This window comes from Mobula hypostoma, chromosome 5 (genome assembly GCF_963921235.1).
Source record: "Mobula hypostoma chromosome 5, sMobHyp1.1, whole genome shotgun sequence".
Lineage (NCBI taxonomy): Eukaryota > Metazoa > Chordata > Chondrichthyes > Myliobatiformes > Myliobatidae > Mobula > Mobula hypostoma.
Window position 1 is genome coordinate 178,837,391 of NC_086101.1, and position 16,854 is coordinate 178,854,244.

A 16,854-nucleotide genomic window follows, 5' to 3' on the forward strand; every position below is an offset into this window, starting at 1 on the left:
CAGATTCACCAATCTCAGGCTAATGACATTTCTCATCATCACTGTTCCAAATGGACAGCCTTCTATTCTGAGGCTGTGCTCTCTGCTCCAAGACTCTCTCACTAGTGAAAACAACTATAGAAGCCTGAAGCCACACACTCAGCGATTCAGGAACAGCTTCTTCCCCTCTGCCATCTGATTCCTAAATGGACATTGAATCTTTGGACACTTCCTCACTTTTTAAAAAAATATACAGTATTGCTGTTTTTGCACTTAAGAAAAAATCTGTTCAATATACGTAATTGATTTTACTTGTTTATTTATTATTATTATTATTTTTTTCTCTCTGCTAGATTATGCATTGCATTGAACTGCTGCTGCTAAGTTAACAAATTTCACGTCACACGCTGGTGATAACAAACCTGATTCTGATTCTGAACAGTTACATTAAGAGTGTTACTTGTGCATGTACCTGTGCCAGGTCCTTTACCACTGACAACAATTGACTTTGCAAACTTAGAGGTTCGGGAGACAGCAATTCCAATAAATAAACCTAGAATCATTAACCACCTACAATATTGCAGGCACCTATTTGGCTCATCATTTTTTGATGGATAATCCACATATGTGACACCACACCCTACAAGCTTGTTGACTTAACTGCTCTCTGAAAAGGCTAGCGTCTCAGGTTGCAATAAAGATGGGAATTAAATACTTGGCTTCTTCATGCAGCTCTCAGGGAAGGTTTATGTTGGTTAATCTTGAACAGCATGACCTCCTGGTACACTTCAAAGAGCGCAGTTGAAACCTACATTGTTTTGGGTGCAGAGCTACATGCAAGCCAGATTAGGTAAAGAAAATAATTTATTTTTTGAAGGGGACACAAGTTCATAAAATGGAATTCTATATGCAATATCTAACAAAAACAGGTACACGAACAGCATCGAAGGCAAACCTGTGGATGTGGCATAGATACACTTTCAGGCCTTTGAAAACTATGAGAAAGAATTAAATAAAACAATTACCCATGGTATTTTACATAAGATTCCACTGCTGATTTAACATTGGTTAATGGACAGGAACAAGTGTTTCAAAAAACTGTTCATAAACATTTGGGAGGTAGGAAAATATGGAAGCCCTGAGGTGTTTGTAATCAATATACAGTGCCTATAAATAGTATTCACTCCCACCCCCTTGGAAGTTTTCATTTTTTATTGTTTACAACAGTGGATTTAATTTGTTTTTTTTTGACACTGATCAACAGAAAAAAGAGACTTTTGTGTCAAAATAAAAACAGATCTTTTATTTCCGTCAAAGTGATTATAAATATAAAACACAAAATAATTGATTGCATAAATATTCAACCCCCTTTAACATAACACACCAAATCATCACTGATGCAACCACCTGGTTTTAGAAGGCACATCATTAATTAAATGAAGATCTGTTTTTGGAGACCCGCGTGCAGTCAAGGAGTTTTAATAGCTTACAGTAAAAATACACCTGTACCTGGAAGGTCCAACTGCTGGTGAGTCAGTATCCTGACAAAAACTACAGCATGAAGACAAAAGGACATTCCAAGCAACTTCACAAAAAGGTTATTGAAAAGCACAAGTCAGAAAATGGTTGCAAGAAAATTTCCAAGCCACTGAATATCTGTTGGAGTACAGTTAAGTCAATCATCAAGAAATGGAAAGAATATGGCAGAGCTGTAAATCTGCCAAGAGCAGGCCGTCCTCAAAAATTGAGTGACTGTGCGAAAAGGGGACTAGTGAGGGAGAGGCCAGCAAGAGACCTGACAACTCTGGAGGAGTTCCAAGCTTCAGTGGCTGAATTGGGAGAGACTGTGCATGCAGTAACTGTTGCACGGGTTCTTCACCAATCACAGCTATATGGCAGAGTGGCAAAGAAAAAGCCACTGTTGAAAAAAAAACTCACATGAAATCTCAACTAGAGTTTGATAGAAGGCATGTGGGAGACACTGAAGTCAGCTGGAAGGTTTATGGTCTAATGAAACCAAAATTGAGCTTTTCGGCCATCAGGCCGAAAGCCAAACAGCACACGTCATCAAAAGCACACCATCCCTACCGTGAAGCATCGTGGTGGCTGCATCATGCTGTGGCAATGCCTCACTGCAGTAGGCCCTAGAATGCTTATGAAGGTTGAGGGTAAAATGAATGCAGCAAAATACAGGGAAAACCTGATGCAATTTGCAAGAGAACTGCGACTTGGGAGAAGATTTGTTTTTCAGCAAGACAATGACCCCAAGCATAAAGCCAAAGCTACACAGGAATGGCTTAAAAACAACAAAGTTGATGTCCTGGAGTAGCCAAGTCCGAGTCCAGACCTCAATCCAATTGAGAACTTGTGGTTGGACCTGAAAAGGGCTGTTCACTCACGATCCCTATGCAAACAGACAGAACTTGAGCAGTTTTGTAAAGAAGAATGGGGAAAAATTGCAGTGTCTGTATGTGCAAAGCTGTTGAAGACTTATCCATACAGAATCAAGGCTGTCATTGCTGCTAAAGGCTCATCTACTAAATACTGACTTGAAGGTATGAATACTTATGCAATGAATTATTTTGTGTTTTATGTTTGTAATTAATTTAGATCGCTTCATAGATATGTTTTCACTTTGACACAAAAGAGTATTTCTGTTGATTAGTGTCAAAAAAAGCCAAATTAATCCACTGTGATTCAATGTTGTAAAACAATAAAACATGAAAACCCCTGGAGGGTGAATACATTTTATAGGCACTGTACAGGTAATAAAAGGACTATATGTATCCAGATTTGTCTATGATACAAGCCTGGTGGCAAGGAGGTTGTAGACAGGAATAAAGGGAAATACACAAATTAAGCAATCTAAAAGGGTGAAGATAAATGGAACATTATAGTGCAGAATACTGGGGGGAGGGGCGAGAAGCAGCAGCATTTTCTCAATAGGGTGAAAGATTCATGTGCTGGTGTTCAGAAGGACCAGGATATTCTTGTTCATTGAATTACCCAAACTTACAGGCACAACAAATTAAATAGCTACTGTATACTGTATGCTCGCTAATACTGCAAGATGATTTCAATTCAAGGCACAAGCATTTCACTGCAATTGTATAGGATGCTGCTCAGATGACATTTGCATTTTCTGTACAAACCTGAACTCCCCATCTAAGGAAGGATATAGTTTTGATAAATTAGATCTATTTAGATCAATCTATTAATCACATGTACATCAAAACATACAGTGAAATGCATCGTTTGCTTTAACAACCAACACAAACTGACGATGTGGTGGGGGCAGCCTGTAACATAGAATGTCTACAATGTTCAGTACAGTAACATGCAGGAAACATTCATGATGCTGGATCAAGCAATGCAGATTCACTCAGTTGATTGTTAGGATTGTGGAATGTGAATAATCTTTTGAAGAAATATCAACCAGACTGAATTTTTACTGCCTAGAGTTCAGAATGATTGCACAGGAAAATACACATTCTATTGCACTTGGCCACATAGATCCAGGGATGATACTTGAGGAGCCATTACTCCTCAACCATCATGCTTTTGAACCAGAGGGGATAACTTCTCTCATTCCATCACTGAACTATTCCCATAACCTATGGACTCACTTTCAAAGACTCTTCGTCTCAAGTGCTCAATTTATTTATTATTATTTCTTTTGATTTTCTTTTTTTGTATTTACAGAGCTTTTAGTCTTTCGCACATTAGTTGCTTGCCGTCCTGTTGGGTGCGGTCTTTCACTGATTCTACTGTGTTTCTTATATTTATTGTGATTGCCTACGAGAAAATGAACCTCAGGGTTGGATATGGTGACAAATGTACTTAAATTTACAAAATTACTAAAAATAAATAAATTTACTTTGAACTTTTATGTCTCATCTGGTTGACATCTGGATCACATTTCACAGTCTCAAAAGAAAGTAATCACACTGGCCTAAGATGAGAAGAAATTCATTGACAAGAGGACAGCCGACCTTTAGCATTATCTACCTGAGAGGTCTGTGACTCAATATATTCAAAATAGCAAAATAGATTTTTAGATTTTGAAAGAACTGAGGGAAATAGAGTTAAGTGCAGGGGACTGGCACTGATTTTATTACCATGAATTTATTGCAAAGCAGGTGTAAGGTCAGAATGGTCTATGGCTTTCTTTTGCTCTTGAAGGTCAACAACAGGGCTGTAGCTGTAAGGTGAGAGGGGAAAAGTTTAAAGGGGATGTACAGGCTAAGCTTTTTTTTAAATCACACAAAGTAGGGTCTGTGCTGTACTGTTCAATGTAATTAGAGGTACTACACTTTTATTGAATTAAGCAAGTTAAAGCTTTTCAGCTGCCAAAGTGGGATTTTAAATTTGAATCTCTGGCTTAGCAGTCCAGTAGCTAATGATACACAAAGAATGAGATTAAACAGTGCAAGGGAACGAACGAATGAATGGACACACACACCCACACACTTGCACTCTTCAGGTGACTAGTCAGGTTCAGGTTGCACTGCCATGCCAAACATTTAGCAAAGCATTTGGTTCTGTACAGATGTGGCTTCTACATTATAAATTCAAGGGTGAGTGATTGAGCAATGTGAGAGGCAGTACAAAAGGTTAACAGCAAACCAATGGACAATGGACAATGGACAAACCTCATGGACAAAAAAAATCAAAACCTTTTATTCAAACACAAGCTTTTTTTTTGTAAAGCACAGCCTTTTTAAAAAAATCTTTCAGATTTCTGGGTTCCAACCTCAATTCCCTCCCATGTACAGTGTTTTGCCAACCATTAAAATATACCACGAAAAGGATTTAATATATTCTGTTCCACAGAATATGCACATTGTTGTATTTTTGTTGCAATTCACAGTAATTATACAGTATAAAAGCTGATGTGCTGCAAGATACAAGCAATGCTCGGAACATCCCCAGAATAACTGGTATAAATACTCATGCTTCAATTTACTTTGTGTATTTTTTTAGGTACAGTAAAGAAAAACATGAAGAGTCCTAAGATGAAGTAAACCTGTTTTCATTTGAGGAATGGGATTCATTTTTTGTGCACAGAAAATAAAATCCTCACCGTAGCAAGTAAACAAGTTGCAATGAGCATAACAAATGTCATGATTAAGGCTTTAGAAGTTGGAGGGGAGATTATTACATAGCATAATTAATAAGGAGGCTATCATTTCCTTCAAGGATACAAATTGAATCCAGTGAACTTTTGTTTAGGGTTGGGGAGGCAGAAAAAGAAAGCAGTGACTTAGCTTTGCCTTCTAGAGAACACCTGAACTGCCATGGCTGGCTATGTAACTCCTTCTCTTTCATGTTTAAATCAAGAGAACTTTCACCCTTTTCCCATCTACACACTGAATGGATTGAGCAACTGCTGAACTTAATCCCCTTCACCTCATTTTGCTACTCCCCATCATTAACCTTTACCCATTGGATCCAAAAATAGGAGGAGTTAATTTAAGGGGACAGGCCTAAAATCAACAATCTTTGTTGGGTGTAGCAAGTCTTGGAAACAGGAGAATTAAGAGTAATATGTAGGGCCTCTCAGGTCAACATAACTCTGCCGTGGACGGTCCCAAACCCAGCTGTGAAAGGAGGAGGATTGGGCATCGTGCCAGCAACCCCATCCCATAAAAACCTAGAGCTACAGAAATGCCAGCAGTAGCTCTAAAGACCTCATACCTGGGAGAGGAAGGATCTTCGCTGACAGCAAGAAGATGGCTACACTTGTGGACAACTTGAAAGACTGGCTCAGGAGAAAGGACTCTGGTGAATTGCTGTTGGTGGCCTATGCTTCAGTAGGGGTGATGGGCTTAAGTAAGTCTGGCCACCATGCTGCCAAGTCCTGACCTGAACGAAGTCTCTGTACGACTGGATAATGGCCACTGGAGGTGCAGGTTACCATATTAACATATCTAAGTCACAAGTTGACATTTCATAGAGTCAGAGCACCAAAGTACAGAAACCGACTCTTTGGCCCATCAAGTCCGCGCCTTCATCAACTGACCCGGGTGATGACAAGTCAGTGCTATGGTGTAACAAGCACAGGTTTGGTGCAAAGGTGAACAATTTAACATGCTACACAACTCTTATTAATGCAAGAGTCAATACATTTAAAAATACCAAATATATGTAAGTTGTGGTGTAAACAGCAACCTACCTATGTATTGTGTATGATGAGACAACTCTTAATGGAGAAAATGAATCACACTTTTAAAGGGAAAGAGGGATGGATTTCCTAGGAATTAGGTATCGTATTCATGATCAGTCATGTGTTTATTTCTGTTTCACGTGAAGTGTGCAGACATACGCCTTTCTCGACTCATCCCAATCCAACACGTCATTGAATGGGATCAAATCTGAACCAAAAAAAAATTACAATGCAAAATTTGTGCGCCCATTACAAAAAAATACAAAACAGTCACCCATTTTTATTTTCATTTGCGGGGAGTTTTCAGGTTTTTTTCACCCCAGCCTCGCAGACATGATATTTGGATATAAAAATACGTTCTGAGTTATGAGCTTCAAATTACAACAATAAAAGGTACTATAACAAAGAAAAGAGTCAGAAGTTCAATAGCTTTTTGTCATCTCATACGAGTCTGGAAATGCAACAGAGTAGTGCCCTGAACCCATTATAAGAGGCAGAATCCCAGCATTTGGGACCACATTCCAGGACAGAGTCAATGTGATGTTTTCATTACCCCTGTCAAGAAAAAAAACACCAAAATGTGTGAGTTTTATTATAAACACAATTTTATATTTAAACATGTCCTGTGACAGAAGCCCTAGCACTTAACAAGTCTTGATCATTCTAAGCTCCTTTGATTTACCAGACTACAAGACCAAAAGATATAAGTGCAGAATTAAGCCATTTGGCCCATTGAGTCGACTCTACCATTCCATCATGTCTGATTTATTATCCTTCTCAACACCATTCTCCTGCCTTCTCCCCGTAACCTTGACGCCCTGATTAATTAAGAACCTTATCAAGCTCAGTTTTAAATATACTCAATGACTTGGTTTCCATGGCTTCTCTGGCAATGAATTCCACAGATTCACCAACCTCTGGCTAAAAAAATCCCTCCTCTTCTCTGTTCTAATTGGATGGCTCTCTATTCTGAGGCTGTGCCCTCTGGTTCTAGATTCCCCCACAATAGGAAATTAAGTCAAAACAGAATGCAAGAATAGTAAATACAAAGTCACTGATTTGGGACCCAAATGCCTTCATAATCTTAATCTACCCTCCTCCGCTGTACAGAGCTTTACACCCCACAAACTGGCTTCACATACTTTCCAGATTTACACCACTACAACAACAAACAAACATCTGCCCCTTAAGTGCTGACATTTTGTCTCTAATCTGTCTCCACTTCAGTCACACTTTGGTTACCTGTCCCCAAAAAATACATGTGGCTCAAAGTCAAATTTTAGTCAAAGTTATGTTATCAAAAGCCTAATGTTTTACTGTGTGGGCACGTGGCCAAGTGGTTAAGGCATTCGACTAGCGATCTGAAGGTTGTGAGTTTGAACCCCAGTCAAGGCAGCGTATTGTGTCCTTAAGCAAGGCACTTAGCCACACAGTGCTCTGCGACGACACTGGTGCCAAGCTGTATGGGTCCTAATGCCCTTCCCTTGGACAACATTGGTGTCGTGGAAAGGGGAGACTTGCAGTTTGGGCAACCACTGGTCTTCCATACAACCTTGCCCAGACCTGCGCCCTGGAGAGTGAAGACTTTCCAGGTGCAGATCCATGGTCTCGCAAGAATAACGCATGCCTTTACTTTACTTAATGTTTTACTATGTACTAATTACCACAAATTTAAAAAATTCTCAAGCTTTCCAAAGCGGCCAACAAGAATGCCTATGCAATTAGAAAGACATATTGAAGACAGGAAATTGCTATTAGCTCAACATTAGTTTCTCAGGGAGGTTTATTGATTAAAAAATCCCTCTGAACACACAAGTTACAACACAGATCATTTGCAAACATATCAGGGTGAAATAGTTCTAGAATATGCAACACTCTCAATGGCCAGCATTTTGTGCAGGTTGCTTGGATTTCCTGCATCTGCAGATTTTCTCTTGTTTGTGACTGGACTCTCAATGGCCCACTGTTCACAGGAATCACAGTAAGAATTGTAAGGACGACCATGATTTAATACACAGTACAGGCATATACGGAACATGCATTCTAGCATGTTGAAAGTTAGCTGAAAGAAAAGTGGGATCAAGAGTGTAATTGCTTAAAAAAATTGCTAATTGGTGGGGCAGTTCAGGATGGTTTCCATAAGCTGAACATTGACACCTGGAGGCTCTTGATGGTACTGCAAGTATCAATTCCTAATTTTTTTTACTCAGGTTTTCTATCAACTTTCTTCCAGCAAAGGGACCAATATCCACACATAGATACCCTACTTCTTACAGCATTATGCCCTTACTTGCCGATTGGTTAGTTAACAGAGTGAAAAATCGAGTAACAGAGACCAAGCTTGATGTAAGGCTTCCCTGGATACCAAGAGCATTGGAAATCCTGCCTGTGTTCTCTGCTCAGATCTTTGGCCCATTCGTAGACCAGGGAGTAGAGTCAAACTGCAACACTCAGTACCACATCCCTGGCTAGAAATAACCCACTTAAAGGCCAATGAACACACACTAGGAATCACATGGTGCACACTTTCCTGGATATTTCACCAGTGTCACACACATCAATCTGATTGATTCAGATTTGCATCAATCTGAATTTATTTACTGTTTTAATATTTTATTTTTAATTTAGATACACAGCACAGTAATCCATGCTGCTTAACTACACCCATGTGTCCAACTAATTTACTAGCCTGTACATCTTCAGAAAGTGGGAGGAAACTAACACGGTCATGGGGAGATGTATAAATTCCTTACAAGTAGCAGTGAGACTTGAACTTGGGTCACTGGTGCTGTAGCAGCATTATGCTAACGGCTTTGCTACCTTGCCACCCTATTTCTTGTAGCTTCTAATGATACAGGAAGCCATTCATGTCTATGATGGCTTTCAAAGCATTTTCACCATCCCATTATTTCCCTGTAAGCTATTCTCTACCTATTAACATGGCCTGGTACTCCTACCTATACTAGAGACATTTGTGATGGCCAGTTCCAGATCTGAGCAACGCCGCTCTAACTATGCCACTAAAAAATCCTGTTCCTCTTTTTAAATCACAAAACAATTGCATCAGTTTCCTGCTTTGAGTATGTCTATCTGATTGCACAGTCATTCTTGTTGGCTGCTTTGGAAAACTCCTTTTTTATTTATTGCAATAACTATATAGTAAAGAATTTGACCTCACATGAAAGATAGAAGTGAAACACTCTCTACAAAAGCCAAATATATTAATTGTAAAGTTATTGTTAAAGCAAAAGTGCAGGAATTAAGTGCTGAAATTGAAAACCCTTGAAAAGTGAAAAACACTAATTTTACAACATCTAAAATCTTCCATGCTCTTCTTTGAATAATTTATTCAAATTTTAACCAGTGCACATAACATTTTTTTTCAAGTTTATTAACCATTCCTTCAGGTTTTTCCTAATATGCACCAAAAGGTTCATTTTCCAGGATTTAATTTTTACCACCTGGATGCAGTGAGGGGTTCCAACTACTTTACTGCACACTTTCTCAACTTACAACCCAATTATAGTCTTGAACATATCATATTAATCATTTGCTAGAGGTTGGTAATTCCAATGACTATTATAGTATTTCACAGCAACTAATAATAATAACAGGAATCTTAACATACTACTTGTCAACCATACAATGGCTAAATATTCTAACCTTCTTAATAGTGCTATCTTAATGCATGTTTTTATATATATAGTAATATTCTTTGTATTTATCAAAAAAATCTAGGTTTCACAACTTAATTCTTTGTGCAAATTAAAGACAATGAACAAATAAATCTCATAATTAAATAGCAAAGTAACAGGGCTTTTGTTGTTTCCTTGTTTCATTACAAATTCATACCTTTGGCAGAAGGGAAAAAATAAACCAATTTAAATATCAAATAATGTGGGTTTAATATTGCTCAGAAGCACCTTCAGAGTCAAAAAATTGTGGGTTCAAGTCCTCAAAAACTGAAGCACAAAACTCAATGATCATAAAAAGGAAGTGCTGTATACAGATGCCCAGTATCTGAGTGGTGAATCATAGAGAGACCAACTAGACTACTAGCATAATGTATTTTCAATTCAATGTTTTTTAATTTCACTTCTACCTGCTTCAATTGCAAATTATTTATTTCACCTCACACGGTTACTCGCACAATAGACACCATTCAATCACTCAGAATAATTTAACTTGTAAAATTAATGAGAAACTGTTTAAGTGAAATATTTAGAGGATAAAGTTGAATAAATTGCTTACTTCAGACCATTTCCATCATCAAAGAAGAAATATTTTGACTTCATATCTTTCAGATCCAACTTCGTTTGGTCTCCACGAAGTACAATCTTGTCCCAGAGAACAACCTGATTCAATGCCTACACACATAATAAGACCTAAAGTAACTTAAATGCAGAAAACTATTAACAGCAGTACACACAAAACGATAAGAAAGACCTTCAACTGCTATGAATCTGGAAAGAAAAATGCTATAAATATGTCATCAGTCTATATCTGCACTGACAATAGTTTGAAAAAGTGTTAATATCTGAAGTGGCTCATCTTGGTGCTTCCCTACGGAGGGGGGTGACCTCCAAGCACCTCTGTCTTGTGGAGAGTTTAACCAGGATTTGGTCCCAATTATCTGCAAGTGGATGAAATGTGTACTGTTCATTTGTACCATGTATTCTGTGCTGTACATTTATTATGGTAACTAGTCACATCAGTGGGGGCACAGCAACAGCGAAGTTGCGTATTCTTGTTTATTTCATTGCAGTTTGTGGCTTGGGACTGTCAAAGGTCATATCTTTGCTGATCACTTAATATCGCTTCAAGATTACATGTTTGCTAATTGTTAATAAAAGATCAACTAAAAGATTTGACTCTTTGAACACTCATTTCATTGGAGCTGAGGGTGTATCTTGCAAGTATATCAACCCGTGGCAGCCTCAGGCTAGCAAAAGTTGTTTTGTTTTGATTTTGAATTAGTTTTGCCGCTATATACCCCTTTAAGAGTAAACAAAAATGGTGATTGAAATGTGAATTATTCATCAGATTAATCAATCATTTTGTAGTAAATACTGGAATGTGAAAATAATGCTGCTGCATTTTTGTTAACAATATAACTCACATTTTCAGGATTAAATTTTAGTCAGCTTACGCATCCCAGAATCTATAATACTTGCACAGAATTAAGTAACGCTGTCGTCCTCTGAATACTCTTTCTAAATGGATTGCTACGAACAAACTGCTAGGAGTGATTCATGAAAGGATTCTTACGTGCTTCAGAAGGCTAAACCATTTTGCTCAGTCACGTTCCCTTTCTTAGCACAAATCTATTTCTCCTCATGCCAAATGTCTGAAAATTACCATGGAAACTGTACTCGATCTTGGTGTAGTTTGATGAAGTTGGGTTTCAGATCACAAATCCAAGCCATCTCCAGATTTGGCAATTTTTACTTCATAACATTGACAACTAAAACCGTAACTCAACTCTGCCAGTGAAACCCTTCATTTGTGCCTGTCATGTATAGACCATTCCAATACAATCTGGTCAGCATTCCTCATCTCCATAAAATACTCATTAAGAACGTTGATACCCACCGCCGAACTTCATTCACCTATTAGTCCTACTTAATTAAGTATATTGATCTCTGGTTAAGTGAAGACACCGTGATTTAATTCCACCCACACAGCTCTTCTGGTGACAATTTCTACATTTCTCTGACTTAGGCCTCTAGCTCTTACCTACATTTGAATTGTTCAGTAAGTAGACATTCAACTACCAAGATCCTGAGCACAGGTATTCCCTCCCTATGCCTCTGGGTTAAGACAGAGTTGTGTCCACATACATTTGACATTCGACTCCAAAGTGCATTTATTTGCTCTAAACTTGAGATGCATTTTCATAATTATTTATATATTTATTTATTGCAATACAGTGTGAAATAGGCCTTTCTGACCCTTTAAGCCACGCCGCCTGATTTAATCCTACCCTAACCATGGGACAATTTACAATTACCAATTAACCTACCAACCGGTATGTTTTTGGACTGTTGCAGAAAATCGGAGCTCTCAGAAGAAACCTACACAGTAACGGGAAGAACATACAAACGCCTTATAGACGACAGTGGGAATTATTGTTGGGTCTATGGTCAGTTTCTCTTCCCTTTAACAATGACCATTGTTGAGTTAATATGTGAAGAGGTTGGAGGCAAAAAAAAAGTAAATCAAGGCAGGTGGACGGTAGAGTCACAGGCTTCTGTTTATAGAGGTTTCAAAATGTTCAATTTAAAATAAGAACCTGGAAGGAACCTAATCAGATAATGAGATTAACACACATATCCCAGTTTTTGGTCACTTGTATTTCTTACTGAACGGTACATTGAAATCTCTGCCCCCTCCCACTCACTTTTGGCTACGTATTTCCTATGTCATAATCTGTCCCCCTACATGGCACTTCCCAAACCTTGAGGCCATTTATGTCATTTCCAAAATTATTTAAGTTCCTGACTATACTAATGAGCTTGTGGCACAAGCATCTAATATTCATTTTAAATAATAAACATATTACATATGGAAAATGCACTTACATTATTTTTTGTTTTGTACTCTGCTGATAAATAAAGAAACAGTTGCTTGACATTCCAGTCAAAGATTGGCTTCAAATGTAAAAGGAAGTTAAAGAAAACATTTAAAAAAGTTATAAAACTGCAGCAAATCACAATTTAGTTTGCAGTTCTCACTGCATAAACCAGTTCAGACATAAGGTTGCTCAATTTCCCTCATGCCCTGTTCCAATTAACAGATCCAAAATAGATGAACTAAATCAGAAGCATTCTTCTGAACCTGTTTTAACTCCCAGAAAACCCCTGGTGAAGTTGCACTCATGATAGTTTGTCTCTTTGTAGCAGCTGTAAATATTTACCCAACTATTAGGATAACTGGCAATACCATAGAACTATAAATTCCAATGATTGTAGGCACAGGAATACAGAATGCAACAGAGCAAGCCTTAACCATGTTTCCTTTTCCCATCTTTATATATTCAGGTGAGTACGAAATGTGCATGTGCCAGGATGCAAAGGCAACTGAAGAGCAGACAGCTCAAACATGGTTGAAATTGGCCACCTCAAGCAATATAAATGATCTTATTTTAAAATGTTGAGCCAGCCTGCATAAGTAAGTGCTGAATAAGGCAGAAATAGCTGTACACTCAGTGGCCACTTTATTAAGAACACCTAGTGGTTAATGCAAATAGCTAATCAGCAACTCAACGCATAAAAGAATGCAGACATGGTCAAGTGCTTCAGTTGTTATTCAGTCCAAGCATAAGATCATACTGGATTCCACTCCTGTACCTAATAAAGTGGCCGCTGTCTGGATATATAATAGATAGATATAAAAACCCCTGAGTTTGAGAAGAGCCACATAGCTAATTATTTACAAGTGCCTTAAATTCTTGCTGTATTAATTAAATCTTTGAGATACTGGAATTATTTCAGCACTAATTATAATCAAATTGCCTTATGTCTAACACTTGTTTCAAACTTTAATGAATTGTATTTTATTAATGGTTAAATAAAAGTATTCAAAGGATATCTGCAGACAGGTCAAATGTGATCAATCCCAAATCACTTCTTTCTCTGGGTCCTGTGAAATCTTCTACATTTTTCCTGAAATAAAAATGTTTGAGGAGTTATCCTTAAATCATATTCAAGATACTTTAAAATTATTAATTGGTTAGAAAAATGTTGGAGAAATGAAAAGGGCTGGAAGGAATCTCTAAGGACCTGATGAACTGCATTGTAAGGGTCACTGTAATTGTGAGATCATGTCACAACCTACGGAGTCACTTTAACCAACTCTACAACTCATGTTGTCAATGTTATTTATTATCAATTTTTTTTATTATATCTGCACAGTTCGTCTTCTTTTGCACATTGGTTGTTTGTCCGTCATTTGTAGTATTTCATTGATTCTATTGTGTTTCTTTGTATCAACTGTGAATGCCCACAGGAAAAGGATGTACATGTACATTGATAATAAATCTACTTTGAACTTTGTATGGTTCTGAAAGATGCAGTGAAATCACTGGTTGGCACACTGCAAAATTCATATCCCCAACAGACTGGAAATTTAACTTCCACAATCCAAGAGGAAAAGAGTGAAAATGGGGAACAACAAACCAGTTAGTTTGAAATCTATTGTAAGGATATTCTAAATTCTATTAAGGAAGTAGTTACAGATCACTCGGAATTAATAACACAATTGGCTGATATCAACTTGGATTCACAAAATGAAAACCACGTTTTTCAAATCAGTTAAGGATCTTTTTTGATATAGAGACCAGTAATAATTCAGTGGATGTGGTGTATTTGGACTATCAAAATGCTTTAAACAAAGTGTACTTTAGAAATTACTGATAAATTAAAAGACACTGGACTGAAATTGGTATGAATTGAGGACTGATTATTGGACCACTTGACTAATGAGAATTAAATTAGTTTATTATTGGCACATGTACCAAGGAAAATCTTGTTTTGTAACAGTCCCTACATATCAATTCATTGCATAGTGTACTGAGGTAGTTCAATGTAAAAGAATAATAAAATGAAGAATAAAATGTTACAGTACACAGAAAATGCAGTGCAAGTAGACAATAAGGTGCAAAGTTACACAGAGAGATTGAGAGGTCAAGAGTCCATCTTATATTTAATATTTGTAATCCAGGAAGTGTGAAGCGCAGAATCAAATATCGCTGTGATGATTGTACGTTCTAGTACCAATTGTTTGGCGACAATAAAGTATAAAGTTAAGAAAGCTTGATGTCATAATATGTCATTAGGCTCTACTCTCTCCATACCAGGGGTTTCCAATCCTATTTATGCAATGGACCCCTACCACTAACCCTGGCTCTATGCTAATAATTGGGTGGCTAGGCAAAGCTCATACACCATCTATACATTTGCCAATGACACCGCTGTCTTTCGCAGAATCTCAGATGGTGCTGAAGAGATGTACAGATCAGCTGCTTGAGTGGCGTCACAACAACCACCTTGTGCTCAACATCTAGGGATTGTGGACTTCAGGAAAGGGAATCAGGAGCTCACACAGGAAAGATATACTTTAGAAGTCTGTGCAATGAAGATATATTAGGTTGACATCAATAAGAGTAGATAAACAAAGGAGCATCTGTATGTTACAGTATAGAAGAAAAAGCGTCAATCTTATTGAAACTTAAAACATTCTGAGATTGGTTGACAGGGTGAACGCTGAGAGGATGTTTCCTCTAGTGGGGTTATGTTAAACTATCAGTTGTAACAAATTTCAGAAATTCTGTACCCAGGGAGCTATGGAGGCAAGTCATTGAATTAGGTATATTGTGGTTGCTCTTCTCGGTGCCCTGCGACGCATCAGGTGGTAAGTACTGTTTCTTTAGCAATTTGTCTGTTTTTTATGAGGCCGAGTTGCTATCCCAATGCTCAACCCAGCATGGATGGAAATCATGCAAGGAGCCGGCCAGATTCGAACCTGTGACCACACACCTCGAAGTCCAGTGAGACTGCCACTACAACACCGGACAGCTAAATCAGGTATATAGATGGTCTTCACTGTCATGACACCATACCTAGAATATCATGCCTAGTCTCACTATAAAAGGATCCATTTGCCTAAAATTTAATATTAAACATCACCTGATTGATTCCTAGAATTGGGTGGAGAGGGAGAGAAACTATCCTATTGGCAAGATCAAGTAGCGTGCAGTCTGATAAAATGTCTCAGACCGGAAATATTAAATATAAATACAAGAGATTCTGCAAATGCTGGAAATCCAAAGTAACACACACAAAATACTGGAGAAACGCTGCAGCACAGGGAGCATCTATGGAAATGAACAAATAGTTGACGTTTCAGGCCAAGATGCTTTCCAGACACTGCCTGACCCGCTGATGAATCCAGCACTTTTAAAAAGAAATTTCAGTCCAGTACTGGTTAGTAGACTAGGTCTCTTCTCCCTAGCAGGCCAAGTAGGGAATTAAATGGAATTATTACAATGTAAAATATCATTTCTAACCATGCTAAATCAAATAGTTTTTCTTTTGCAAATAGACACACGAGACAAAATACAAGTACAGAACAGCAATCCTTGAGGCTACACAATTTCCAATAATTGTTGTGATCACTGTAGGTGTCCACTTTACAGTTGAATTCACATTAAAACTCATTTTTTAGTAATTGCTATACACCAAAAATGTTACTATTAACACAGCAACAATTCCACAGCAAGGCAAGAATGCTCATACTCGACATAAAAGCAATATTTGATCAAGTAGTACCTCTATCACTTTCCAAATTTAAAGAATTCATATCTACTTCCCAACTAATAATTAATAAAATCTGGCATTTAGTAAAAAACTTTTCACCATAAAAACCATAGAAAGGTTTGTCAGCTTTAAAAAAAAAGATTCATAAAATAGAGCTAATAACTGAGCCTTCAAAATCGGAAGGTTGCATAGAGACCAACAAACAAAAGCCTCGCTGTGCATCTAGAATTCCCTTGTCTCTTTGCCTAGGGTGGTTATTTTAAGGCATATATGGGTGCTGAAGTCAGGTGTTTTCCATGCACTCCACTGAGCTGTCACTGTACATTCCCAAATTTCAAGGAACAAACTGGGAACTGCTGTGACATCAATATTTTCCTGAAACGTTGATTTTTT

The 16,854-nt window shown here is 37.8% G+C and overlaps 1 protein-coding gene across 1 annotated transcript in view; it reads right to left on the reverse strand.

Annotated features, from left to right (window-relative positions):
• Positions 1-323: 323 nt before the first annotated feature.
• The window catches only part of spcs3 (signal peptidase complex subunit 3), a 30,486-nt gene continuing 13,955 nt past the window's right edge, over positions 324-16,854 (reverse strand). Inside the window, exons 2-5 of the mRNA XM_063049457.1 lie at positions 13,736-13,809; positions 12,727-12,803; positions 10,397-10,512; positions 324-6,700 (exon numbers count right to left, since the gene is read on the reverse strand). Of these exons, the coding sequence (XP_062905527.1) occupies positions 6,568-6,700; positions 10,397-10,512; positions 12,727-12,803; positions 13,736-13,809 (400 nt within the window). The 3' untranslated portion in view covers positions 324-6,567. The remainder of the gene's footprint in view (positions 6,701-10,396; positions 10,513-12,726; positions 12,804-13,735; positions 13,810-16,854) is intronic.